General features: G+C 43.6%; 1 protein-coding gene across 1 annotated transcript in view; it reads left to right on the forward strand.

Moving 5' to 3' along the window:
* The window catches only part of TMEFF2 (transmembrane protein with EGF like and two follistatin like domains 2), a 184,673-nt gene that overhangs the window by 112,830 nt on the left and 44,934 nt on the right, over window positions 1-26,909 (forward strand). Inside the window, exon 5 of the mRNA XM_005416137.1 lies at window positions 19,028-19,124. Coding sequence (XP_005416194.1) covers window positions 19,028-19,124 — 97 coding nt within the window. The remainder of the gene's footprint in view (window positions 1-19,027; window positions 19,125-26,909) is intronic.

Raw genomic sequence — 26,909 nt, forward strand, 5'->3', positions numbered from 1 at the left:
AAGAGTGAAGCAGGTGAACCCATATCCAGATAAGGATGTGATGAAGAAGGCTGTGCCTGATTTAAGAGTGATAAATACCAGGTTCTTTGAGATAAGAGAGAACTGTGTTTTGTGCTCTGCTGCAGGGTTTTGGATATGCTGGCGGGCACTTGGAGCTCTTTGCAGGCTTAGCTCCTGGAAGGGGTCCATTGTGTTGGCAGAGCTGGGTCGCCCGCTTTGCAGCCAGCTCAGCTGCCAACTGTCAGGTCACTGGAGGTTTCTGTTCCTCTAAAGCATCTCTCTTGCAGCCAGCACAATGCATGGCTTTGTTTTTCCCACTTGCTTCATTAGCTCTTTGATTAAACTACCTGTGATAGTAAGACCAGAAAAGGGGATCTGTGTTTTCGTTAATAAAGTGGTAACTGGGAGCTAGGAGAGCATCTGGTGGGTGTTGGTTGTGTGGTGCAGCTGGGATCCTCTCAGATGGACTCCTGCTACCCACCCTGACTTCTTCCAGCCCTCCCCTGACTTCTGCAGCTGTCCATGGCATGCCACTGATGCTCCCACCAAACGCTGCAGGGCAGAGGATGAGTTCTGCTCTGCCCAAAACCAAGACCATCAGTGAACTTCCTACAACCACGGTTGTCTTAGGAAAGAAAGACTGCCAGCTCTGGTTTGGACAGCTGGGATTTTCTGGCCTGTCCACATTCTGGGCAGTGATGCAAAAAAGCCTGCGCTGTCCTCCATGAGTGTTCAGATTCAAAAGAAACCTGGAAGCAGAAATCAAAGCTGGTAATTGTTTCTGGTTTGTTGGACCAGTGTGATCAGAAAGGCGGCGCTGCCCGGAGCTGGTGGTGGGCAGTGGGGGTTTGCCACCACCTTCTCACAGTGCTGCAGGAACCACAATGCCAGCCCCCATGGAATGGGCAGGGGGAGCCAGCACCAGGGGTTGCCTGTTTGAAATCCCAGAATAAGAGATGTAATGCAGACTAGAAGTTTTGTTAAGCTGAAAGAAGGCCTTATTAGATGGTGGGTCTTTTATGAATCACCTCTGTCTGGAGGGCTGCAGCTCATCAGGGCTGCTGGCATTTCAAGTAGTGATATTTAAGATTTTTCTTCCTTTCTTTCATTTTTGCTCTTTGAAGTGTCTTCCTGAGATTTGTGATGGGGCATCCCTAAGTTTCTCCTCTCACTTAGCCAGGCCAGACTTTTTGGGGGAGCTTTTTGCTGCTGATGCAAAAGGATGAGAAAATTCTCAACTCCCATGATGAGAGCTCATAGCAGGATGTCTTCAAAACATTCAGGTGCTAGGACTTTAGGCAGGCACAGAGCCCATGTGACTACTGTTAAGGGGTGGGTCATGCCTGGGGTATAAACCAGTGTATAAACCAGATCACACACGCCACATAAAGTCTGAGCCTGTGTTTGCTCTTCACTCTGTCAGTGTATTAACATGATTCCACTTGCACCCAAAATGGGAAAGCAGCTTAAAGAAGGCATTTGGAAAATAAGGCAGGCAAATAATCAGGCTACAGAGAAGAATGTGCCTGGTTTTTTTAAGGTGTATTCACAAGTTAATTCAGGTAGGAAATTATTCTGACAGGTAGAGAGTAAAGTTTACTCCTGTAGGCTATTTGTGCTTTATTTAGGGCTTAAATGAAGCGCAAAAGCTCATGAAAGACAGAAAATTCTTCAACGTGGAAGACAAGCCTGTGGAGGTGAAATGTGGCTAATCCAACACCACCTTGCCCCCAGTGATTTTGAGTGCTGCCTGAGAGCAGTGCAAGGAGCTGGCAGCCCCTGTTAATCCAGCCTGTGGCATGCTCAGGGACCAGGGTCAGAAAGCTAATTTCTCCACTACCTCTCTCCACATATAAATGGACTCTTTTAAGCTTTCCTGTGTATGCTTCAGGGTGCCAGGCTCCCAAGGAGGATAAAACACCCCTTGGAAACACACATGGTTGTTTTCAAAACCATGCACTGCTGTCAGTGGGGTTATGAGCAGCCTGAACTGGGGCAGTGCTGGTAGCTGCCAGAGGGTTTTTTAATGTGTGGTTTTCCCCTCAAATGAGTAGTTTTCTGTTTTTCCTATGGCTGAGACATGGATACAAGCTATGCACCGTGCACTTACATTTTAATGTAGAAATGTTATTGCAGAGTCTGAGGTAATTACCTGGTTGTTCCTTTTACTGCATGTAATTACAACAAAATTCTACGGGGATAGTTTATGGCAACTCGGTGTGAAAAGAAGGTACTTGAAAGCAATGGTTGGGTTAGGTGATGTTTACGCTTCTTTCTCTCTGAACAGGATTCGAAAAGAAATGTACTCACATCTACCATATGCTAAGTAGCTTTTCCTAAGAAATTTTCATGGTGAACACACAGGGCTTGGCCCCAACATGTGAGGAGGCAGTTCTGCTCCCCTGAAATCTGGTGGGCACCCACCTGAGAGGAGCTGAAAGCTGACCTCCCTTCCATGAGCTAGGGGGCACACCCTCCTTCCTCATCGTGCTGTGTGTCTAGGGCCACAGCAATTCCTGCATTTTAGGCAGGCACATACCAGGTAGAATTTATCCCCAGGGCTTTTCCTGAAGCCAAATTTTCACAGTGTCTTGAGCAAGAGCAGCATTGCATTTTCTGTAGCAAATACTTAAATGTGATAACTGAAGACTTTTCCCTACCACTGGGCCAGATCCTTTTTTTCTGCCTATCTGTATGTACACATCAAATTGCACAGCTTAGCTATGCTTACATTGCTTGGCTATGCATGCCTTACCTGATGCTTAGCTGCCATTTCAGTGGCTAGGCTTCCTTTCTTCTTACCTCTGTGCTCTACCTACTCAACCAGACATAAAGGGTTTCGTGGGATTGTTAGCAGAGGTAATGGAGAGAGTCCTGTTGATTAGAACAGGACCTGAATCAGACCCTTCATTTTTCCTGGCTGTCACATGGGACACATTTATTGTTCTGGCCTTTCTTTTTTTCTTTCCTTACATCAGAATTCACTGTGGACATTTTTTCTATCATTATCTAAGAGTTTGTGGAAGGAACAGTTGCATTTTAAAAAGTGCCTGCCTTGCTGCAATTTATTCTGCTCACTGTTTCCTGATTCTAGCTGTGCCCTCTTGCTCTAGCAGGGTTATAGAGGTTGAGTTTCCCCAGCACTAAGCAGAGAGAAAATCTCAAGATGATCAGGAACCGTGCATGTAATATTCTTAATTGTTTTGTGCATCATTAAAATGTTCACGCATTTCATGTACTTCAGGCTAAAAATTGCCCATTCAGCTTTACCAGGTAATTACAGGAGTGACTAGGCATTCACAGGGCACCCATGTGCTTTTTGGAGATGATGGATGTGCCTGCACCCAATCCATTGGTTTGGATTTCCTTTCTGGAAGGCTGTGTTATCACTGTGCAAATGAGCTGGAATCCTGCCCTGGGCCTGCCTGCTCTCCAAGGAAAATGAGAGGAGCAAAAGCACACCCCGTGTGGCCCCCAGCAGCTCCATGGAGCGGGCACCTGAGGAACCACCAGAGGCTGCCTTGGCTGTGGAAGGGCTGCTCAGTGCTTGGAAGCAGGTGCAGAGGGGACAGACTTTGTGCTGTGCCTCTGGCAGGTGTGCTACAGAAAGTGCAGCCCCAGGGGACAGGGAACAAAGCCCTCTATGAGCCCTCTGTGCTGCGTGGCTCTCGCGGGCCGCCGAGGCTCCTGACACACTCAGCGTCAGGCACTGCTCTGGTTGGAAGTAGGGCTCCCTGAGGTTCCCAGCCTCCCTGTCCCCAGATTTGGAGGTGGCATTAGGAGCTTCACTGCTTCTGTCACCTCCTGATCTCCGCATCAGGGCGCAGTCACCACAGGTAGCATCATTTTGGCGTGAGGGTGACGAGCTGAGTGCTAACACTGGGAACTTCATCGCTGACTGCTCTGGGAAATGCATTACCTGTATTTCTGTATTAACGTAGATTTTGCAGTCCATTTAACATTTTTTTTAAGTGTCTTCGTTTTAAAGAGGTCTATGCCTTTTCTCTAAAAGGTGTTTTATTATAATGGAACAAAATCTTGGTCAAGTGGAACAGATATATTCAAACCACTGTGTCTAAGGAATAAACTTCCCTCCCAAGAGAGGAAGATGTAGGTAGGCTCCCCTACCTCTTCAGGATTAGATGAACTGAATTCTTAACCACAAGGTCTTAGGTATGACCAAATCCTCCATATTTGCAGGAGTCAGAAACTTTCAGAGATGATGCAAAAATTTATACTGGCCCCATACACGGGCATTCATCACACACCCAAATGAAATTAAGATGTTTTAATTATGTTACCGAAAAGCGTGCCATGATTTCAGTGGGAATTTGTGCAAATAAAGATTTGAGTAGTGCACAGTGTGGAGCCAGCCATTCCCTGGCTTGTAGGAAAGGTGTAGTCATAGGCACGTAGTTCTGGAAGAAGCTTCAACTGATCATCTCATCCATCCTCCTCAATCTGATGGGAACAGCTATAGCTAGACTGTCCCTTGCTCAGACCTTGCATGGAGCAGTCTCAGAAGCCACCTCTGAGCACACCAGCTTCATTTCAGTGCAGCTTATTCCAGCCCACAGTAATTATTAGAGGTTGAGGGGACAAAATCTACTAATATCTAACTTAAATCTCCTTTGCTGTAAATTATGTCAATTATTTCTTGTCTCAGGAATAATGGATGTGGAGAACAATGGACTACCCTTCTTTCTATAGCAGCCTTTTTTACATTCCTTTTTGTATCAGACAAGTAGTCTTCTTTCAGTCTTCTCTTTTCCAAAGTAAAAAATTTCCATTCCCCTAAGCTCACCACGGAACTGTGTTTTCTAAATCTTGTCATCCTTGCAGCTCTCCCTTGGACTCTGCAAAGGTGGCTGTCCCTTCTTAAATGCTCTGCTGGAGCATTTCTCTACATGAAACCAGAGCAGCATCAAGCAGAGTGGGATAAGAATGCCTTATAAATGTGTCAAAATGTGGGGGAATAAATAGGCATCAGACTAGCCAAAATATTGATTTTTTTTTTTTAAGCTCAGAATAAAACTGGAATTGAAGCTTCTAAATTTCTTCTGCATTACATATTTTCTCTGCCACTTGTCCTGTTTTGACCTTTCCTGTCCCCAGGAGGTTTGGACTGGCAACTTCTATTGTATTATAACAATTTGGTCCTGGTCAATCAATGTGCAAAGCTCTCAGTCTCTACTCAGCTACATGTCTGCGTTTCCTCCTCTAAATCATTCATGCTTTTTCTGTTTTGGTGTTCAGCCACTCCACTAGTAAAACTTCTGAGAAAATTGCTCGCCCTCTCCATCAAAGGGTAATATCTTACATGTTTCTGCATCTTGTAGGTCCAAGTTTCCTCTAAGTAATTGTTTTACTCTGCCTTGGATTTCAATTTTAAAAAGCCTTAACAAGAGACCACTCATGGGGTTTTATGTCCTGTGGGTAAATAGCTCGTTCCCTTCATTGTTCATTAAAAACAAATACAGTTTGCCCCCTTTGTCTCTCCCCTTCAAACAAACAAAAAAAAAAAAACCCAAAAAAAAACCCCACAAACTTTGCTATATTCCCCAACAGCGAATATTTCATTATTTATTGTTTAACTGCTGCTTCATACTTGGCATAAAAGATGTAAAACAGGGTGGGACTGCTGGAGGAATAATTATTAGTGGTGAGGGGGAGCAGCAGACCCAAGACAGCTGTAGCAGTGCTATTTTTCACCCCGTGGTGCTCGCTGTCATTAGCCATGACAGCAAACCCTCTCAGCTGGCATGCTGAACCCTCACACCATGGAGCTCTTGGAATGGCTCCTCTGTGGCTCTGCACCATGGAGAGACACCATTTCCTGACTCATTTCTGTTGGGTTGAAATGAGATCCACAGTCTGTGGACACGACCTCTCGAAAGGAGCCCCGTGCTCGATCATCCTCACCATATTTAACTGGGGTTTATAGTGTCCACTTGAGTCTACTGACACAGTGGGTGAGAAAACAGAGAATTAATCTTCTATCACATTGCCTTCTGTAGAGAAATTTCCTAATTAAACATAGCAGAAAATTACTTTAAAAAGGAGGGGGGGGGGTTCGGAAATCCTTCCTCTATTGTGAGCATGGGCAGTATTAATTGAAAAATTGTAATTTATTCACGCAGAGCTTCTAACTGCACCTCATGTCCGCAGTGATTTTGCTGACATGGATTTTGCTTTGCCCCTAACAAGGACTTGTGTTAGGAAAATGCAAGAATGTACTAAAATTACTGTTTTGCTTCTGGACGGTTTGCTTCAGCTTTTCTCTTCGTATTTATCGGTGTTTCCAAATTTGAGAAAAATCCCTTGATAATTGCCTCTTCTCTGAGATCTTCTCACTGTGACAGTTGTCACACACACTGAGAATTTTCCATTTTAATATTCCACTCTATTAGCTGCTAAGAGCACAAATAAGATAACGAGAAATGGAAGTCCTTTTTTAAAGCATTTTTGTTTTAAAATGATAACTTTAAATGTATTACTCTGTTTAGAAAGAAAAATCTGAGTGGATGGCATGATGGGTAATGATATGTAAATGACCATTCATGCATGAAAATCAGGGCCACAGTTGAATGTATTAAGCAATGACTGATATAATCATTATTTTGGATTTTGCATCTGAAGAAGGGGGGGATTGCAGATATCAAGTGAATTGCATATTTAAAGAAAACATTAATGTGCATGTAGAATAAAGAATATTTATTACATTTTTGCATTAAGTATGCTAGTGTTATGCTGTTTGAGCTTAAATAAGGTCAATATGCTGGGTTGCTGCTTTTTATATTAAGTCCGGCTCTCTTTGGCAGATCCTCCCTTTCCCTGTTCATACAGGACACCGTCAGAGTGCCAAGTTTGTAATGTCAACTCTTTTCAGCTCCCTCTAATGCATTTGTCTACAGAAAGCTGCCTCTTGCACACGCCGGGGGGAGCTCAGGGAAAGCCATTTGCTCACATTTTCAGAGCAATATTTTAACGTTTACCATGGCTGTGATGTCTTTGTCTCTCTGGGGTTTCACAGGCACTTGCCACGTCAGTGGGATGGTGGGGGAAAGTTGATGCTGCAGGTCTGCTGGAGCTCTGGGGGTTATTGCCCAGGAGGGGACAGTATAGCTCACTCCTTTGCCTCCCAGCCAGGGCTCTGCAGCTGCTCTGCTTTCGTGAGGAGACTGAAATAAGGAGAGGACAGCTTGAGAGGTGTAGGCATACACAGTTTGTGGTGATTGGGATGGGGCTGTGGCCCAGCCTCATCCCCAATGGGTTACAGCTGTGAGCAGCAGGTGAGCAGCACTGACAGCAATGAGCCATGCAGTGCCCAGGGGCACTGACCAACCACCACAGGGAACAGAGGGCACACAGGTGCAGCGCATCAACAATCAAAGGTATTAAAGCTTGGGCTAAAGAGGAAGAAAGGCAGATGCTTGCAGCCTTCTCAAGTGAGATGGTGTTACTCTGTATGGGCTGATGCCTGAAGCCTTCTGATATGGTAATGTGTTACTCTGTATGTGGGTGAATGCTTAAAGCCTTCTGAAATGGTGTGGTACTACTCTGTGTATCGTGGCCATCTTGTCTGTGACATATTCTGTGACAGAGAGGGGATGTTTTCCTGTCTCATCTCATTTTGTGCTAAGATCTTTGAAGGAAAAAGAAAATTCTGTTTTGGCATATGAGAGAAATAAGCTCCTGTTATACAATACATTAACAGATTCCTTGTATCAAAGGCAGAAAATAGCTATGGTACTAACTAAAATTAATGCACCTCAAGTTTGGAGAGCATTATGCTGAATGTCCACGATACATTCTCTGTCCCCCTTGGCAGTAGCATATGATCAATTTTGCTACTCTGTCCTTACCTAATTATCGCTGTTGCTAATGAAGGGAAGTAGAGAAAAACATGTCTTAGTAGGTTAATAAGCCATCCAGAAAATTATATTAGCATGATCAATCCTTAATGATTATGGTTTCTCATAATATTAGATCACCTGAAAGGTGGTTTTGGCAGAAATGTGAGGGGCAGTATGTATCATTTCACAGCCATTCTTCCAGGAGTGCTCAGTTGGTGTTTGGAGAGAAATTCAGTTTAACTTTAGCTCAGGAGTTTTGACTGCTCTCACAACCATTGATTTACTCAGTGGAACTGGCTTATTTTATCATGCAAGGATCTGGAAGGGCAGCAAGTATGGGGGATTTTGTGCTTTCCCTTCTTCCACAAATACTTGTGGGCAGGCAGTGTGCACATTTTGTGTTGCTTTTCATAAGTCTTGGTGAATAAGCTGTCAGTCTCAGATCAGTCTGACCACCTTGCAGCTGGAATTTCCCCCTTTCCTCTCTCCATGATGATGCACCTTCATTTGCAATCTGGTATCTGGATCTAGCATCCTCCAGGATTTCTTTAATTTCTGTGAGGTTTTTGTCATTGTTTTTTCTTTAAGTAGCTGTGTAGCCACCACTGCAGCTTACTCAGGCATGTTTGTTTCAAGGAAAGCATTTCTCTTAGAGCATGTCCAAAGAATTAAAGCAAATAGCAGAGGGTAACGATCCTCAAACATCAGACTCATCAGACTCCTTTTTTTATTTTATTTATTTAAAGATTTCCCCCAAATTAAACTGAATCACAATCCTCCCTTTTAATTTGTTAATTACACTTCTGCAATGGTAATGCAATCAGTGAATATAGCTAAAGTGTTTGTGTGTGGGAATCAGTATTAATGAGAAAGAGCATATTTGCAAAGTGTGGTATGTATCAGCTGTTTGCCTTGTGTCTGTCTGCTGGGGTAAGGCTGCTCTCAACTGGACCCAGCTCAGCCAAGGAGGCTCAGGAAGAAAAAGGGACGATTCCCTTCCAGGTCATTCATTCCCTACAGTCCCTTTTATGCTTCCCAAACTCGGGGAATGCAGGGGCAGGGGGCACTGCTATTTGGGGCAGGGGAGTGCCCCCATTTTGGGCAGCAGAGCTCCTGGAGAGCTCAAGCTCAGCAGCTGTGGTCCCCTGGCCAAAGGAGCAAGCCAGGGCTTTTGCAGCCCGAGTACCCAAAGTGACTTCACGGGTGACAGAACTCCGAGCAAGCTCATAAAGGTTAATCACAACTAAGTGAGAATGAAATCTGGCATTTTCCTGCTGGGCTTCCAATTTTCTGTATATGCAGTGTATTGAAGCTAAGTGAGATTAAATGTTTAAACCTTTTGTGCCATGTGGCTCCCCCTATATCATAAACACGTCTGTAAAATTATACTCAGAAGGGCAGCATTGTTCTGGTGTAAATGGATTCAAATCCATGCTTTTCTGCTGCTTCAAACTCAAGGCTGATTTTTAAGTGTCGCACTCAGCCTGTTTGTCCTGTTAGTGGAGGTCTGGGAGGCTTTTTCTGCCAGTCATGTAAATTTTTGGTGACGGCATCAAATTAGATCCCCTGTTTATTCACAGACCTGGTTCATGGAGGCTCCTGCTCTTAAATACTGGCCACCCTTGCAGGAGTGGCTGTGCTACTCCTTCAAGAGCTCCTTGCCTTTCTGCCTAGGTAATCAGCAGTGCTGCTGGTGTTTCTCATGGATTTTGTGCTGGACACAATTACTCCACTGGATAAACCATAAACCAAGGAGTGCTTTAAGCCAGTACTCATGCACTGCCTCAACCTGCCCACTAATAATGGGAATAAAAGGGGAAAAATGGCTGATTGGGGTTCTTTTCCCCATTTGTCCTGAAAGATTGTCTTCCTACCAAATATTTTCATGCAATTAACTGATGCCATATGTTTTCATGTTTGTTGAAGAGTAGGCTTATGTAAAAGATATGATCCATGTTGCATAAATATTGTATCTCCTCCAGCAAGACTTGGAGGCTTTGCAGCTGCCCTCGTCTCAGCTTCTGGCACGTTCTTTAGGTGCCAGCACTGCTGTGCACCCCCAGCTGCAGCAGAGACCCAAGGACTCTCTACCTGCAGCCTTAGGAAGGCAGAAATATCTTCAGATGTCTTAACAACTAGCTCTGAGATGCTAGTTGTTGATTTTGGGTTTGTTTTTGTTTTTAAAGGGAGTTCTCACAGAGAAAGGAGCAAAGTCAGGGATGAGCCCTGGTTGTACAGTTCAGAGGCTCAGATCAGCGTGTGCTCCTGCAGAAGTATTAAATTCTGGGGCAGGAGCTGTGAAGGGGGATCCACTGAGCTGATGGAGGAGGAGGCAGCTTAGGAGCCATCTCTCACAGCTCCCAGTGATGGGGTGACAGCCTGGCTGAATGTGGGTTGTGACTGTCAGTTCTGGCACCCCACTGAACTGTCCCCTTCTGAGATCCCACTACTAGAAACGAGCTTGCCATACAAGCTTGATGCTCCTGAGCCCCAAGGCAGCTCCAGCTCTCTGTTACATGTGTGTAACCTGCATTAACACCACAGAAATCAAGAGAAAGGAGTATTACATGGAAGAAAAGTGGGGAGGGAGAAGAAAACTCTCTTCCTCTTGTTGCATCCAAGGTAGATCCAAGTCACTTTTACAGTGGATCCACTTTACACACTGCTGGTTATGTAAATGGGATATCAACTAAATTGGACTTTCACTTGCTCTGGCACTCCCTTCCATTGCCAGAGTGATTTTACAGCAGCTTTAGTCTAAATTAAAACCAAGACCAGTGTCTGCCATCCATGTTTTAGGATTTAAAACCAGTCATTTCCCAAGATAATTGTGGTGCAGTCGAGACCAGAAGCAGCTTCCCAAAAATTGGTTAATACCCAGATTTGGGTTTCTTCACTGGCTTAAATGGAGTGGAATATTATCTCCTCTATAGTCTGCCTAAAAGATAGATTTGATGTCTGCAAGCAAAGACATGAAATTGCTATAGGCTTCCATTCTTATAGCCTGCCACCTATTTGATTTATGTGATAAGTGATCTCAGATGACCCTCCAAGGCACTGAACCATTAGAGAGTTATGTTGCACGGCGATAAGAAATCTTCAGAGATACCTAAATCTTCTTTTACCACTGGGAGTTTCATCTGTTCTGGAATAAAGAACATTTTTATGTATGATGTTGCTATCTTGCTAGCCATACTAATATTCAAAAGGATACACAGACTTAAATCAACAGCAAAGTGACAAAGATCTTAAAACTGAAGTAGTCACCAAATGGATGCCAGACAGCTCTTTTAGGTTTTATCTTTGTTCCTTTCATTCTGTTTCTTGAAAGATGAGTAGCTGTAAGGGTTCACATTTAAGACTTCTGTTAATCTTTCCACCAGGTAGAAAGCTGTGGAAAGCCCTGGAAAGTCACACCACCTGTTTGGGACTTGCTTATTTTAGGCTTTGTGAAAGCATGGCTTTGGATATTTTATTTTTTTTCACTGAATTTCTGTAAATTCAATGATAGGGGTTTCTCTCTGCCTAGAATGAATGAAAATGCTCAGAACCTCAGGTGGGATGTGAATTCTTGGCAGAGGTCGGGGAAAGCACAGATGGGTAATTTCTGTGGTTTATATCCAACTGTAGCATCTTCTCCTACAGAGGAAGGCAGCGCTGCCTCATATTCCTCTGACTGAGCCCACACCTCATGCAGTATTTCTTCCCAGAATTTGTAGGTACTGTTGTTCCAGCCTGTATGGAGTCCTTAGATTCCATCTATAGATACACAGGACCAGCCAGCCAGAAGCAGCTCACACGTGACTCTGCTTCAGGGTAGCCTGTGATGGCCATTTTCTGACAAATAAGAAAAGCGTTAAGACATTGGGCACTTTCCTGGGCTGCAGCTTCCTACCTACCTTGACACAGTGCTGAGGTTAATGATCTGTGTGGCCAGGCAAGTCAACCTGAGCGAGGAATCAGACATCATCCTTTTTTATTTCTCCTTGATCCTGAAAAATCTTCTGGTCTTTGCAATTTGGGCTACAGTAATTTCCTTCCAGGCTCTTTAATAATTGCCTTGATTGGTGACCCATGGCATTGCATCCTCTGAGCTGTGGCCATGTCCACTTGGTTATTTTGTTCATCCTGTTGTGCATATTGAAATACATAAAAGCAATTACTGATGCCACCAAAGCTTTGGCAGTATTGCAGGCATGTTTTTCCAAAAAGATGTATCTATTTCTTGAAAACTCTTCTCCAAGGAAGTGAGGCTTCTCTTTAAATTAATGCAAGGCAGAGATGAATAGTCCCCGTGTGCTATTTTGGCTTTTTACTCAAAGCTGTTTATGAGGAGAAGCTCTTGGCCAAGTTAAATGAGCCTACTCTTCCTCATGCTGGCAAATACTGTCAGTGCTGGTCATTGTACACCTTCATAAAGGTGCTGGCACCTAAATCTGCAGTGCTGGCAGCCCACAGACACCAGGCAAGCATCAAATTTTGTAGGGAGACCACACAATGGTGCAATAAGCACAGCTGTTTCATGTCAGCGTTCAGAAAGCTTACAATAGGGTTTTATTCACTGAGCCATTCCTTTTGTAACACCATTAGAGTTATTTGCTAGGAGAAACTGGCCTCGACTAATCGCTTTTAATTTTTTATCAAATGCACTGTGGGAGCTGCAGGAATATGCATGAGACAGCAACAAGCAAGTGGTGTTTGTTTAGAATAAATACACTCTGAGTAAGAATGGAGTCCATTCCCTCCTGGCCACGGTTGTAGAAATGCAGACAAGTCCCTGCAGAGGTCTGTGGAGAGTCATGGCCTGGCTTCACACAGGGATGCTGCAGGAGCACCTGCTGGAAGGAGAGAGCTGCAGGCAGGCAGGTGCAGAGGAGCAGCGCTGGTCCTGGGAAACCATTCCCATCCCAGCCACTTTCGGCCACAATAAGTGAGGTTTGCAGGGTGGGAATGCTGCCAGGGGAGACCCTGGAGCCTCCAGGCCAGGTGAGAGCTGGAGAAGGCTCCTGAGGTTCCAGAGATGTTGAGCTGGCTGAGCAAGGGGCCAGCTGGGTTGACAGAGCTGCTCCAGGTGTTTGGGAGAATGCCGCTGGAAAACTGGGGGTGGTGGGAAAAGGAAAGAAGACCCAAGAGAATTAGAAGGCATGCCAGGAAAGACAGGAGGTAAAAAGTAAAGACAGAGCAGCAGTGTTTGGTAGTAGTGGAAAACAATTTTTGTACTAGTTATTCCCCAAACCCAGAGCACTCCCAGACAGTTTTCTTGCACTATGAGAATCCGTATCCAGGGCAGAAGCACAGCCTTCACCCACAAGGTGTGGCTGAGCTCACAGGCCTGTGCACAGGGATGAGCTGCTCCAGAAGTGCTGCTTTCCTGTCTGACATCAACTCAGCGTTGGACTGAAAAATCATGAATCAGCCCTACAAAAGTAGTTTTTAAAAATTATAAACATGAGAGGTCCTGGTGTTAGTTATACTCACAAGCATTTTCTCCACTGTTCTAAAGCTTAGGCATACCTTTCAAAACAGATATATACATGGAAGCTGAGATCCTTATGTGTTCAGATAATCCACTGGTTATGATTTTTAAGAAAAAAACCATGAGCTGAGAATCACAAGAGCTGAAAAACACTGCAAATTGAGTCTGACTGGCATCAAAGCAGTGCCAGGCTCTATCTGCATGGTCTTTAGCAATAAGATAAGAGCACATTTTATCAGCAATCTGAGCTGGCTGGGTGCATCAAGTTCCTCCTCAAAAACCCTGCTAGGTATTTACATTGTGCTAAAGTCATCCCATTAACCTTTCCCAGCACGTGGCTGAGAATGGCAAGGCAGAGGCATCCAAGGATGAGACCTGAGGCAGTATAAACCCTGAGAAAGGGGGTCTGATTTCCCAGGCAGCCACCTCAGGTATGGCACAGCCCCAGTGCTGTTTAAATCATCTGCACATATAGCAGAGAGGGGGTTTCAAGGACTCGCCTGTGGTGCTATGAAGGAACCATCAAAGGCACGTTGGTATGAAGGAGAATATTTCATTTCAATATTAAGAAGTTCTGTGTTGGGTCCTGAGCTGGGCACAGACACTGTTTTCCCCGGCAATAAGTGATTTCCCCAGAGTGTTTATGGGTGTGAGAGAGGGCAAATTTGTATTTATTGAGATGGAGCCAGCTGGCAGGAGTAAAGCAGGGCAAGGCACGTCAGAGTTTGAATTTATTACCAATCCTGTAGGCCATTTTCCTTTCATTGTGACAGTAATGCCGTTCTGAGCCTCTGCCAGACTTTGAGGCCAGAGCCATTGGCAAGTTGACCCCCTGCTTTGCACCCTTCATTTTTCTCACTTTGCAGGTTTTGACTGAGCTAATGCTTTCAGGAAAAAAGGCTTATTGATTAGAGTGAAGTTGCTTGCAGCATCTGGGCTTTTATTGGTGCAGTTTGTGAGGTGTTGTTAGCTGTCTGGTAGCGCTTGTTCTCACACATTTAGTAAATTCTTGCTGGCTTCTCTGCCCTCCTTTCTTAGACCTTTCTCACCTTACCTACTCACCTTCTCACCTGCCCAGTGCACTCCTGTTAGGACAGAAGTGTATGGCAAGATCACCTCAGCTGGTCTGAAGAGCATCCTCCTCCACTGCATTTTAATTTGCACATTGTCTATCATTCTGCAATACAAAAATGGCCATTAACTCTCATCCCCATGTGATCTGTATTTTTACCTAGATTTTATAGCTGAAAACAAGCATGTATCCTGTTAGGGCGAGCTAGAACAAGCCTTTTTTTGAAGTTTTTCTTTCAACAATAGCAAAGATATCCCACTATGAGGAGTCAAGTCAGAATCAGGGGTTGTGATAAGCACGTGTCTGATCACATCGATCAAAGGAAGACTACATCAGAGTAGTCATAATTCATAATTCATTATAGTCATATTTTGTATATTCAAGCATGTGGTGATGTTTTATATTGTTTCTTTGTTGTGTTCTCCTGTGTAGTTGAAATATATTGAACAAGGATTGTTGTAATAGTCCTAAAAAGCCACGTGAAGCCTGAGCTGAGGCTTTCTTGAGTTTGCCCCATTACCTTCAGAGTCCTGGTAGCAAAGAGAGGTTCAGGGATCTGTGTCTAGCCAGTGTTGGCACCTGACTGTCTCTCACTCCCGTGGCTCCCCAGCTACTCCTCCCACACCCCTTCACTGCTCACAGTATGGTCTGTGGGGCAAGGTACTTGCATGTCCCCTGCGGCACTTTGTGTGCCTGACCAAGATGCTGAGCATACTCCTCACCATCTCACTGGAGCTGCTTTTCTGGAAATTGCAAGGAATTCATTACCATCCTGGGTTTGCCACTCATCAAGCACCTTGGGAAGACACTGAGCAGGGGTTATTCAGCAGCTCAAGCACAGAGATTTTGGTGTCTATGTTTTAAAACCTCTAAACCACTGATCTAGCTCCTAATAGAGCATGAGTCTGGGAAGCTGTGTGGCTAAAGTCCTAGCATGATTTTTTGTGGTTGTGGCTACAACCGTTTTGTAGGTCTGTACCTACAGAAGACTTGCTTCAAAGAGATTGAATGTAAAGAGAAATTAGAGGTGGCTACAGTGGCAATGGGCATTTTTGGGGCTTTTAGTTTTCTCCTCATGTTACAGGAAATAAGCACAGGGTCAAACCAATCTACTGATGATACTTTCAATCTGTTTTTTTTCAGCTAGGGAGACAGACTTAAATGCCTCAGAAATGGTTTCTTTCTTGTGGGACCTGCAAACAATACAGACATTCTTGAAATCACAGCTATCTCATCAGAGCACTGTGAGAATGCCAGAGAAGGACCAAATGATTAAAACAGGAGCTGTTGTGGTTCCCACAGTCCATTGACTCTGTAAATTGTGTGTAGTGCCTTCACAGCTGAGAATTTATATTGCTTAGGAGATTGACATAGTCTCTGAAGTGACTTTCAAGTAATGTTAGTGACCTTCTAACCCTTGTTAGCACATTTCTTTGGACTCTGAATTGATAATCTTGCTTAAAATTTCTCAGTTCTGTGAGTAATAAGTGGTGGGCTTCACTGATTAGCCTCCCTGGAGCCCTACTACGTTCCTGCAGGGTCTTGGTGTTAAAACCTCAATAGTTGCTAATATGAACACTACCTAACATGCATGAGAAGTCTCATTCTCTGTTTTAGAAGAGAAATCCAGAAACTAGATTATTTTTTGCTAACAATTTTCTCCAGTTGGGTTAGAACAGAAGTGCAAATCAGCAAGTGCAGTGAGGGGGAAAAAAGAAAAAAGAGTCACCTTAGAAAATAAGCATCCACTAGTCCTCAAGCTAGAAAGCAGCAGGAAATATTGGGAAAATAACTCGTTGTAAGATGTCTGATTTATCAAAGCAGTTATCTGCACAGCATGGAGAAAACAAGCCCTGTGTGTGTCAGCTCTGGATGTGGGTGCATATGCCAGTGGGTACGTTTGTGTAGGGAGAGAAAACAGACCTATAAGAAATGTAAAGATTAATGTTATCTGTATTACTGACAACAGAAAGAGCTTAAACAGGAGATAAACAGCTGTCTTTTTTAGTAAAGACTGCTGCACATTTGCACATTTAATGACAACATGCACATTGACTGTGGAAAGCTGGTCACAGGGCTTCTTCAGAAAAATACAAATGAGTGACTTGTTATTTTCAAATAGAAATTCAGAACTGCAATGTGCTATAGAGTGGATGATCTTCTCCAAATCAGTTACTGCTCTTCAACATGCTCAGTCTTTCAAATGCCTTTTTTAATGGTTTAAGTAGCTATTTCACTTACTCTGTGATGTAGAGCCGTGTGAGGTCCCCAGCCAAGCGCCACGTGCTGGGCAGTGATGAATAGAAACCTTGCAGGGAGGAAGAGAGCAGGGCATATGTTTTAAATTAAAAGGAAATGCAAGGGAAGTGATTTGCAGAATAACAAAATAAAGAAATTAAAGCTCCATTCCATAAAGTATATATTCTCACCCTCCTGAACTGGAACAATTGTCATGTTTCTGATAGGTGAGGAATGCTTGGCTGTTGTAAGAAGGCATCTGCCCGCTGGTGCCGTAGTCACTCATTACATGTCCTAATATCTTAACCACTGGAAATCCCCTGCCACAGTTGGCTGTCAATGGTATCTCCTTGGTAAAAGAGATTTCTTTATTTAAAATGTAAATGAAACATTGCAGGCCTGGATGCAGCTGCAGGGAGGTGGGGAGGATCTCATATGAGCCTCGTGATGTTGTGGGGCCAGAATCACATGGGCAGTACATGGAGATGCTAATGGTGTGAGGATGTGGCACCTGGACTCCTTGTCCACCCTCGTGCCTTGGCTTTTATAACATGTGAGCTTTTATAACATGTGAGTTTCTCAATCATTTAAGGAAACAGAAAAACTACAGCTCAGCCCTTCCCTGTAAAGCCTGACAATGCAGTAGAACTAAAATCCGGAGTGTTTTTTTCCTGGTTTCCCCTTTGTTTTTTTGTGCATGAATTTTATGGATATAAAGGTGAGAAAATTTGTACAAATAGAGCAAAACTACCTTTTTTTCCCCCCCTTTTGGGATAATCAGAATGCTTTTCATAGGTGAATTTTTTTCCGTTTAATATAGTTTAACTTCAAGCATGACTGATAGGAAATTAATGCAGCATAGTCCATACGTAAAAATACCAACACTTCCTTTGACTATATTAAGGCTCAGGAAAAAAGCATTTTAGATAAGATCTACCTTTGGTATTTCTGTGATTTCTATCACTGTAGTATCTAAGCTTATCACAATATTTTAATATACTTGTTTCCACATTCTCTGTTGGGAGGAAATTATATTGTTCCTGTTATCACATAGTAGGAAGCATGGCAGAGGTTATATAACTTGTCCAGGATAAGGAAGCAAATTTTTTGAAAAACAGGCATTGGAGTCACCCTTGATCTTCTAGGGGCAAAAGCCCTTTCTCATCAAACAGCTTTCAGAAAGCCTGGGATTCTCATCCTTTTTTGAGTAAATATCAAAAGCGGCTTATTCACAGTCAGAGGTCCCTGACACAGAAGCCTCTGGTAACAACCTGGATGCACATCAGGCAGATGATTTGTCCAGTGGGTGTCACTGGGGCTACCAACACACTCCAGCTTTGGTGGGTTGCACCCAGGTGTGCAGAAAACTGCACCATGGTGCTGACTCCAAATGCACGAGAGGTGACACTGCAGAGGTGCAGATAACAACATCAGTCTGAGCAGAGCTGATTGATGCTTAAAGTCTGCCTTGGTTTAATAACTCTGCAGCTGGCAGAAGGATATCACTGGGTACAGTGCCTTGTGGGTGTGTTGCATCTTTCAAAAGGTACCAAAGGGTGTTCATACACTTCAGTAGAAACATGGATAATGTTTCTTTTGGATCTTTTAACAAACCTTCTTCTTGGTGCCTACCTCAGTGGTCTCTTTCTGTTTTCAGTACTCAGCCATCAGTATATTTTTTTTTTTGCACTCTTCCTACACCCAAATTTTGATTTTCCCTTTAGTCCCTTCTTGTTTTTGGCTTACAGGCCAGGTACAAACCTTACACAATTGCAGACATCAGCATTGACTTTCCCCCTGGTTTCAAATTTAACCTATGCTGGAGATTGTCCTCTCCTCTGGACACCACTAAATCTTTCCTGCCAGAGATAACTAGTCCTTGGGGCTCATAGCTGTGCTTCTGCAGAGAAAAATGTTTTGCCTTTGGAGTGGACTAGATTGCACCACAAGGCAGGTGATTTCAAAACATTTTTGAGGAAAGCATCCCCTTGGGGCCACCTCAAGGCCTTCATGGGTAAAGGACACGAGGCAGCATGTGATGCTATCAATGCCCCTCCATTATTTTCCCAGGGAACAAAGCAGCAAGGCTCAGTGGGGACACGACCTTCCTGGGCTGCATCTTGAAGGGGTCATTGGTTAAGGGGAGAGGGAAGTGGAAGGGTTTTTCTCTGGTTTTCCTTTTTAGTGTGTAATTGAGGGGATTTGTCACAGGCAGCATGGAAGTCTCTGTGTTGTTGGCCCGCTCAGGAGCACTGTTGGCTGGCCACCGGCTTTGTGAGCAGCACATTAAGCTGATGCAGTGAATAGATTTTTCTAGAGAGAGAGAAGTGCTTTGCTACAGTGCTGTCTTTACTAATGTACATTCTTCTGCTTTCCATCCAACAGTCAATGAAGGCTCAGGTGAAACCAATCAAAAAGAGACATCGACCTGTGACATTTGCCAGTTTGGGGCAGAGTGCGATGAAGATGCAGAGGATGTTTGGTACAGTAATTTGCTCTACTCTTCTGTTTTAATGAATGTTGTATTATTTAAAGGTACTGTGGTTTGGAAAGCATTACAAATGTTAGATACTCTGTTTTCTGCACACAGAAATTCATCTCAAAATGACTGAGGTGGTTATCACTCTGAAAAAATGTATAAAACACTCTGGTTTATAATTTTGGAACATGCACGATTTAGACCAAGTTTAGAAACACAGTTATCCATTTTGTTGCCATTATAACTTATGTTAGTCCATCTGGGGTTTTATAGCTTCATACTTCAGTAAAAAATAGAATTGGGAAAAATAATTGACCTAAAGCTTTTCCAGTTAAAAAGTATCATTAGTATTATCATCATGTTAATTCATGTGTGGCTTTAGAAAGGCTGGGAAATCTGTCTTGCTTTTTCCTATTTTGTTGGAGTTGAAAACCTTGCCCTCAATTGCTTGAAAAAATGAGAGTGTACATTTAGGCATTTTCTCAATGGAAATGGTTTTAATTTTTATTTTTTAAAAGGGATTTCAAAATTATTCAGATTTTTTTTAATTTTAAACCTTAATTACAAAAGCTGAAGGGAAATAATTCTATCAACTCAGACTTTTATTTTTCATTTTGCCTAGGATATATGCAAACTTACATTAAGCAAACTCTGAGCTAATAATTTCATTGTGATTTTGGAACAGCCAATAGATCAAAAAGGTCACTATGCACAGAGCTATATTTCTAACGCTGCCCTAATGCCGCACCTCATGTTTCTCTCTCAGTAACTAATACAGATTTAGAGAGAGAACAAAATAACCATGCAAATGTCAGAGCTGGTGTCTGGATGGTGCCTCTGGAGCTGTGGGCTAGTGGATGGTGGCTAAAGGATGGATACACAAACTGAGCAGTGAGGTGTCAGTAAAACACTGAGGCTCCAGTGGAGAGAATGGAGCAAAGAGCAGTCAATAACTGCATGGTGAACATGGTAGCTGGGCCCAGTGTTGGGCAGCTGACCCCACCGAGGCAAGGCATCTGTGCACCCTGGTCAGGCATGAAATTAGGAACAGTTCTGCTGTTGAGTGAAGGAGCTCAGGAATATGCTCATGGTTATCCTTTTGTGCTCTTTTACGGTTTGGTCTTGCCAGCCTCTTAGTAATCTCTGGTTCTAGTGCTTAACAAAACATCGAGCAAAACAACCACTGAGTCCTTGCTCTGGCTTCAGTCATCAAAGGGAATTGTGGTGTTGAAAAACAGGAGCAAGGTGCATCATGGTTATAGGTTTCAGTAATGTAATGAAATTTGCGAGTAAGAAATTGCCTAATGTTGACTTTGCTTAAGAAAATTACCCCAGGTGTTATGATTTTCATTGTCTCCTTGACTGGTTGTCCTTGAGAGCTTTGGTGGTGCAGTGTAGAAACAAAACCACGGTGAAATTAATATATCAAAATTCACAGTCTAGTGCTCATGTTTTCATAATTAAGTGTGCTTCCAAATTGGAAGGCAGGAGAAGAGAGGGGCAAGGAATAAAATTAGCTACAAGATAACATTATTAATCATAAGCACTGAGTAGCAGTGTTTATTTTTTTTCCAGAAATAGCTTGGTAAAACTGCCTGATCCAACTTACCCCAGTGTTCCCACTGCAGCTTTTGCACAATCTAATTCCTCCCCTTTGAAACGAGCTGGCTTTTACAGAGCAGCAGAATGATGGCAGGAGCTGAGGTGCTCAGTCTTTATTGACAGGCACTCTTTCTGCAGGGAAAGGTGCTTCTGGGGGCAGGAAGCAGGGAAGGGCTGGCACTGGGAAGATGCTCCCAGACAAACTGTTAGGAGGCAAGAAAGCCAATTCTCATCCAAAAACCCAAACCCCATCTAAAGCCTGTGAAAGGTGTGCTTTGAAGTAAGCAACTTTATATGCCATAACTGAGCTCTATTTTCCTGTCCTTGCCCCCTGATTAGTCTTCCTAAACAATGCATCTTTCTAAACAATGAGCCTTCTGGCTGTCAGCTTTTCATTACTTTTATTTCTAGAATAAAAGTGGACTATGTATGGAGGTTGTAGATCCCTCTTTCCAGTATATTTAGTTGAATTTTCATGTTTGGCACCAGAGGCACATGTTGCCCCACTCCCCTTGCCAAGAAATGTCAATTTATTATTTGTTCACTATTTTTATGTGGATCAAGTATCAGATGTAAGCAGGGCTCCTTTAGCTCTCTCACCTGACTGATGAGGTTTGTAAAACCCAAGGAGGGTCAGCAGTTCCTGGTGGTCCTGGGACCTGCTGTTACAGGATGTCAATCCCAGCAGCAGCAGTGAATCCCTGTCAGTCAGGAACAGTCTGAGGGTGCAGGGTCAGTGCCTGATCTGCTCCAGGTGAGAGGAATGCAGGCTGGTAGCAGAGCCAGGCTTTAGAGAGCTGGAGATACAAGGCTGGCTGTTTGCCTACTATTTCTAGGGTGCCAGAGTAGAGCAGAAAAGAGAGCACAGGTGTGATAGCAGATGTGGTTGGGCAGCTGATGATTTAAAGTGACAATTGACATTCTTCTGCATTGTCACAGTCTATATTTTAGAGACCGTTATCTCCAGTTTAACTCCTTTTTTTTTCTTTTTTTTTTTTGATTATTCATTGCCAGTTGTCACTCATCTAAATTGTGCTATTGTACTCTGTCGCCATTATGTTTAATTCTTTTTATTTGTGAAAAACCAATCTGTTAATGGCTTGACTCCTGGGATTCTAAAGGGGGGTTGGCACACAGAAGATTACTTGAAGGGGTAAGATTTGTGTGAACATTTTCTGGAAAGCATGGAGAAAAGGCAGGAAAGAAACCTCTGTAATAACAGGTTTTCCATGGCATGCAGAAGCACACATGTGTTATTATCCCATTCTGCAGTCAAGTATCATGAGAGTGAATGCAATTTGGCATTCCATTAGTGAATCTCTTTCTCTAAGTTAAAAACAAAGACTGTTCACTTGAAAGTCTTTAACATCTTGCTGCTTTAATATGTGAAAGCTTCTTGTCACTAAGAGGATCGTGTATTACTGGCATTATTCCCACCTTTAATGCATTTTGCACCAGTGGGCTTCATGAATATTTAAAGCAGGGCAGTGGCTACACTCTTTAGCACGGGGTTGCAATCTATTGGTAAATCAGACATTTGGTGTTGCTTGCTTTGGGTTTTATTTCTGAGCTGGCTAAGGAATAATTGATTTTGTAAGACAGGGCTACTCAACATAACACCCCGAGAGATATACTTAAGAGGAATTGAAGAATGAGGCGTAACGTTTTGAACCGTGGTGTATTGCTCAGCTCTTCCAAAAAGCATCTCTGAAACACTCGCTGTACATAAATAGTGCTCACCAAATGGAGTGCCTGCTCTCTGCTGGAGTGGCTCAGTGTCAGTGCAGAACCACGTCAGAAACCTGGGCTCCAGCATTAATCTCCTCCTTGTGAGCCACTGAGGAAATAAGAGCACTCCCTACACTGGACAAGGCATGGTTTGGATAAATACTGGGCAGCTGTTTCAGAGGTCCACTAATATGTCCAAAGTGGAAGGAGATAAAGAATAAGAAAGATCCTTTGGTTGAGTTTCCAGTTGGAAAATGCTGATAATAGAGAGGATGGGAATATTTTCTTAAAACGAGATTAAAGCCGGCAAACCTCTGACTTGCAGAGTTAATCAAAATCAAAATGATGATTTGGGATTGCATTTGATTTGTTGCATTCCAACAGCAGCAGGTCAGCCAGCAGCAGTGTGGAAGTGCAGCAGTGCCCACAGTAAGGTGCAGGTTGCTAGCTGGAAGGCAGACACACAGTGGTGTGCTCAGGGAGAGCTTCCCCTACAGCCTGGCAGTGTCCAAGGAGGAGAGGAGGCCTCCTCCAGAGTGCTCCTCTGCCTGCCCCTTCCTCCTTCGGGAGGCTGCAGGTGAAGGAGAGTGGCAGCAGCTCCCTGGCAGGAGGTGCCTGACCCTGGAATGGGCCACTGAAGGTTTGTACCAGAGATAAAAAGGTGCCTCAATGCCCCTGCTCCTTCCTGCAACTTGGTCCCACTCACCCCAAGGACTTCTCCTTGTCTGGGAGCAGAGTATCGTGCTCTGCAATAGGCACTGTGCTCGTGGTAGGAAACTTTCTTCCCTCCTCACAAGCCTGGCCCACAATGGAGGAGCGTGTTCTATTCCTTCCAAGTGGACAAGGATCCCACTGGACAGGTTCTTGAGGGTCACTGATGACCCCAAACTGTGACTTGGAGGCATCCAGGCCTGGAGGAAGGAGCTGGGCTAGTTCAGTGTGTGGGTCAGTGGGGAAGGAAGGAGGGCTGGTCCCGGGCGTGCTGTGCCCCTGGGTGGCATTCCCAAGTGGCATTCCCAGGTGAGGAGGTGACACTGCAGCATAATTACAGCAGGTCCCTGTGTCCTGTGTCTCTGTCCACATGGCTGGGACAGTAAACTCCACTCACCCACAGCAGACAGGCACGTACACAAAAGGTATTACAAAGATGAGCTCTTTCAGTCCCTCATTTCATATTTTAACTGCTAGTCACTGGAACATTTAGTTAGGGTAAATGCTCCTGTAAGGCAAGCAAACAGTCAGAAGCACGTGAAGAGGGTGAAACCACATTCTCATGCAAATAAGTGGCTCTGTAAATGGGAGATATCTGTGCAAATCATGCAGCTGCCATCTGCAGCGACCCCTGCAATCAATACTGCCCCAGCAATCAATATTTATCTTTATTATTGTATAGAAAGAAAACATAAAAGAAGCTAATGATTTTGCCAGCTTCTCGATCCACGCAGCAATTAGGTCAGTCAGCTTTGGGCCCCTTCCCCCTTCCATCAGTTGCTCTCAAGCAGAGCATTTGCAAACAAGATGCTGTACTGCTCTCAAGTACTAAAAGGTGGTTTGAAGTCTCACATACATTACACGGGTATTGGCTGCTTCATGTTCAGCAGTGTGTATAATAACTATGTGTGACCTACTTGTTCCAGATGCAGAAACAGCGAGCTGCTTTAACATCTGCAATGTCCCAGGCATTATACAGTAGATATGTTTCTGTTTTCTGTTGCTTTTCCTCCTCTTCTAGTGAAAACATAGATCTGTGTTCATAGCTGGGCATAACACTTACGCATACATGTTGGACTTGTGCTCAAATAAGCACAGGAATGGAATAAAATCATTACAAATGCATAATTCTGCAAAAACTTAAATTTCTGCTTAACTTGAGATCATACCTAAGGCATGAAGTGGAGCTGCTGCTGCATAAATCTTCACATTGAGATTAGTAGTCATGTCTAATAAGAGTCCAGGCGAGGTTTTCAGAGGGAATTGAAGGCACTGGAGCACAATCTCTGCATTGCACAGCAGCAGATGACCAAGCAGGGTGCACCCTCTCACACCCATGTCACTTCTCTTAGCCCCAGCCTGATAGCAGAGTTACCTCCAGTGCCTGCCCAGAAATTAGCCCCCTTCTGTCGCTGTTACCTGATAATGTTTCATTTGGTGCATGTTCTGTGGTTAAAAGATTTTGAAACAAAAGGAAAGCAGCTGACTTCCAGGGAAACTGTTGAGATAAGTGTAGGGACGCCATTCAGTGCGTTAAGAGTCAGCAATACTGGAAAATTGTAGCCTAAGCAACTGGAAATTAGTCAATGAAGCACTTGCAATGAAAGGCAAAACGTGAGGAATATTAGGAAAAGCAAGATGATGCCTACCCCGTCTGTATGTTATGTTTTAATTACAAAGCCTGCTCTAAGAAAGGGCCAGGTTGGAGGCTTTTCTAGGAGGCTGCTCAGCCAGATCCTGCTGCCTGGAGTATGAGAGCTGAAGAGAGAACCTAGCCATGCTTCTTCATTTGGGACTTGGGAAAAAATGCCACATGGACAGACACAAAAGGGGGAAAGGTAGCAAAATACAAAATTGTAGCTTGAATTGCTGTCCACAGCACAAGAACAACATTGCAGTGGCTCCAGCTTAGGTAAAATATTTGGCTTATTAGAAACCAGTGTCTAGATACCATGTTAGGGTCAGAAAATAAGGTCCCCAGGTGAGCATTGCATGAATGCCATGGTTCCTGTCAGGTTTCTCTCTGGCAAGCTGCTGAGGTACTGTAGGACTCTTTCAGCGGGCAGTTTCAACCTAAACTGGTCTAGGTGTCAAAGTGACTTTGTTCCCAAACATAAACAGGGAAAGATCTTCACAGCCTTCAGAAAGACCCTAAATCAAGCCAAAAATAGGTGACTTTCCTCTTTCTCAGAAAGAGTCTGCAGAAAGAGCCAGGAAAGCTATGGAAAAAGCAGATGGCTTTATCTTCAGCAGCCCTGAGAAAAGCTGTGGTCCAGCTCTCCAGAGGAGGAGGAGGGAATGAGCACCTTGTGTTTCTAAACTGATTGCACTACTAGTGGCCTGGCTAGAAAGGTAATGCTTGGAAAAATGATGGCTTGTTTGGCCAGCCAGTGAAGTTGTTGTACTCTACATATGTATTTTCTGGGTTTAGTTAAAACCAGCTATTTTTCCCAGTCAGGTGAGTTTCACAGAATCAATTTACCATCTCTGCATCCTTCATCCTGTGCCAAAATACCCTATTTAATTTTGAAGTGAGACTGATTCCCAACTCCTTTAGGATGATGTTTGGGAGAATTTGACCTTTCTCTCTGTTGAGTCAACACAATCCTTCAGAGGCATGTGTTCATTTGAGTAAGTCCTGCCTTTCCAGATTCTCAGGATTTATTTTCTTAATAACATGCTTAAAAAAAAAAATTGTTTTAACATAAGCCAAGATTGTCTGGAGTTACTTATACTTCATAGTGTTTTATTACCAATACACTTTGGAACACTCTGGTAAATAATTCAGCCTACACAAAGAAATTGGCTATATTTTCTCTATACATCGAGGAAGTCTGTCGTGTAGACTATATATCATGGCTCTAAATGTTCTCAGATAAATGCAAGCCCACATTGTATTCCATCTGTACTACTCACCCAAGCAGGTTTTTAAGGACCCTATATGACACATCCATCTCTTATCCAAAAACTAGAATCTCTAACATTTGGTTTTGTAATAAAAATGGCATTTTTTATCTGTTGCAATTACAGCAAAACCTGCTGTGTGTCCAGGGAATAATACTCTACACAATCATAAAGCTCATAGATCTTTTTTTTTCCCTTGTGCTCCTCTTTTCAGATGCTCACCCAAACTTGGTTTTCAGTTCAGAAGGTGAACTGCCAACTTAGGGAAGTCAAAGGAAGTTATCCCACTGACTTCAGTGAAACAAAAGTTCTCTCCCAGTTTGATAACTATGGAGTAACTTCTCAGTAGCCTGTGGAGCCTTTTGCTAGTAGAAGGGAGAACAAACTCAGTTGGAGTGTGAATGCTCTGTCAGTCTTACAGTGCAAAGGAATAACTTGGAAATTGTGATGATAAAAGCAGAATTTGCCTTACTGACTGCTTCAGTTGCTTCAGAGGAAATATTGATTTGTGAAAAGCCAAAAATAATTTCTGAGATTTTTGGGGGGTTTTCATGTCTTACCGTACCATACTCTTGTAGGAGCAAAACACAAATTCTTCTGAAATTCAAGGGGAGGAAGGCTTGTAAGAGACACAGTCATCATTTGTCTTTGCAATTAGTAGTCTGTCAGCATTAGAGTTGGGGGAAAAAAGCTGCAATAATTTCAAAAGCATGGCTCAGCACAGACCAATTTTCCTGTTAGGTTTCTGTGGCCAAGATCCCTATCTCTGTATGTGTGTGGATGGGAGGCATGGAGAGGTGGGTGGTCAGCAGGGAGGAAATGTAAAGCTGACTTGCAGTTAGT

This window comes from Geospiza fortis, unplaced genomic scaffold (genome assembly GCF_000277835.1).
Source record: "Geospiza fortis unplaced genomic scaffold, GeoFor_1.0 scaffold112, whole genome shotgun sequence".
NCBI lineage: Eukaryota > Metazoa > Chordata > Aves > Passeriformes > Thraupidae > Geospiza > Geospiza fortis.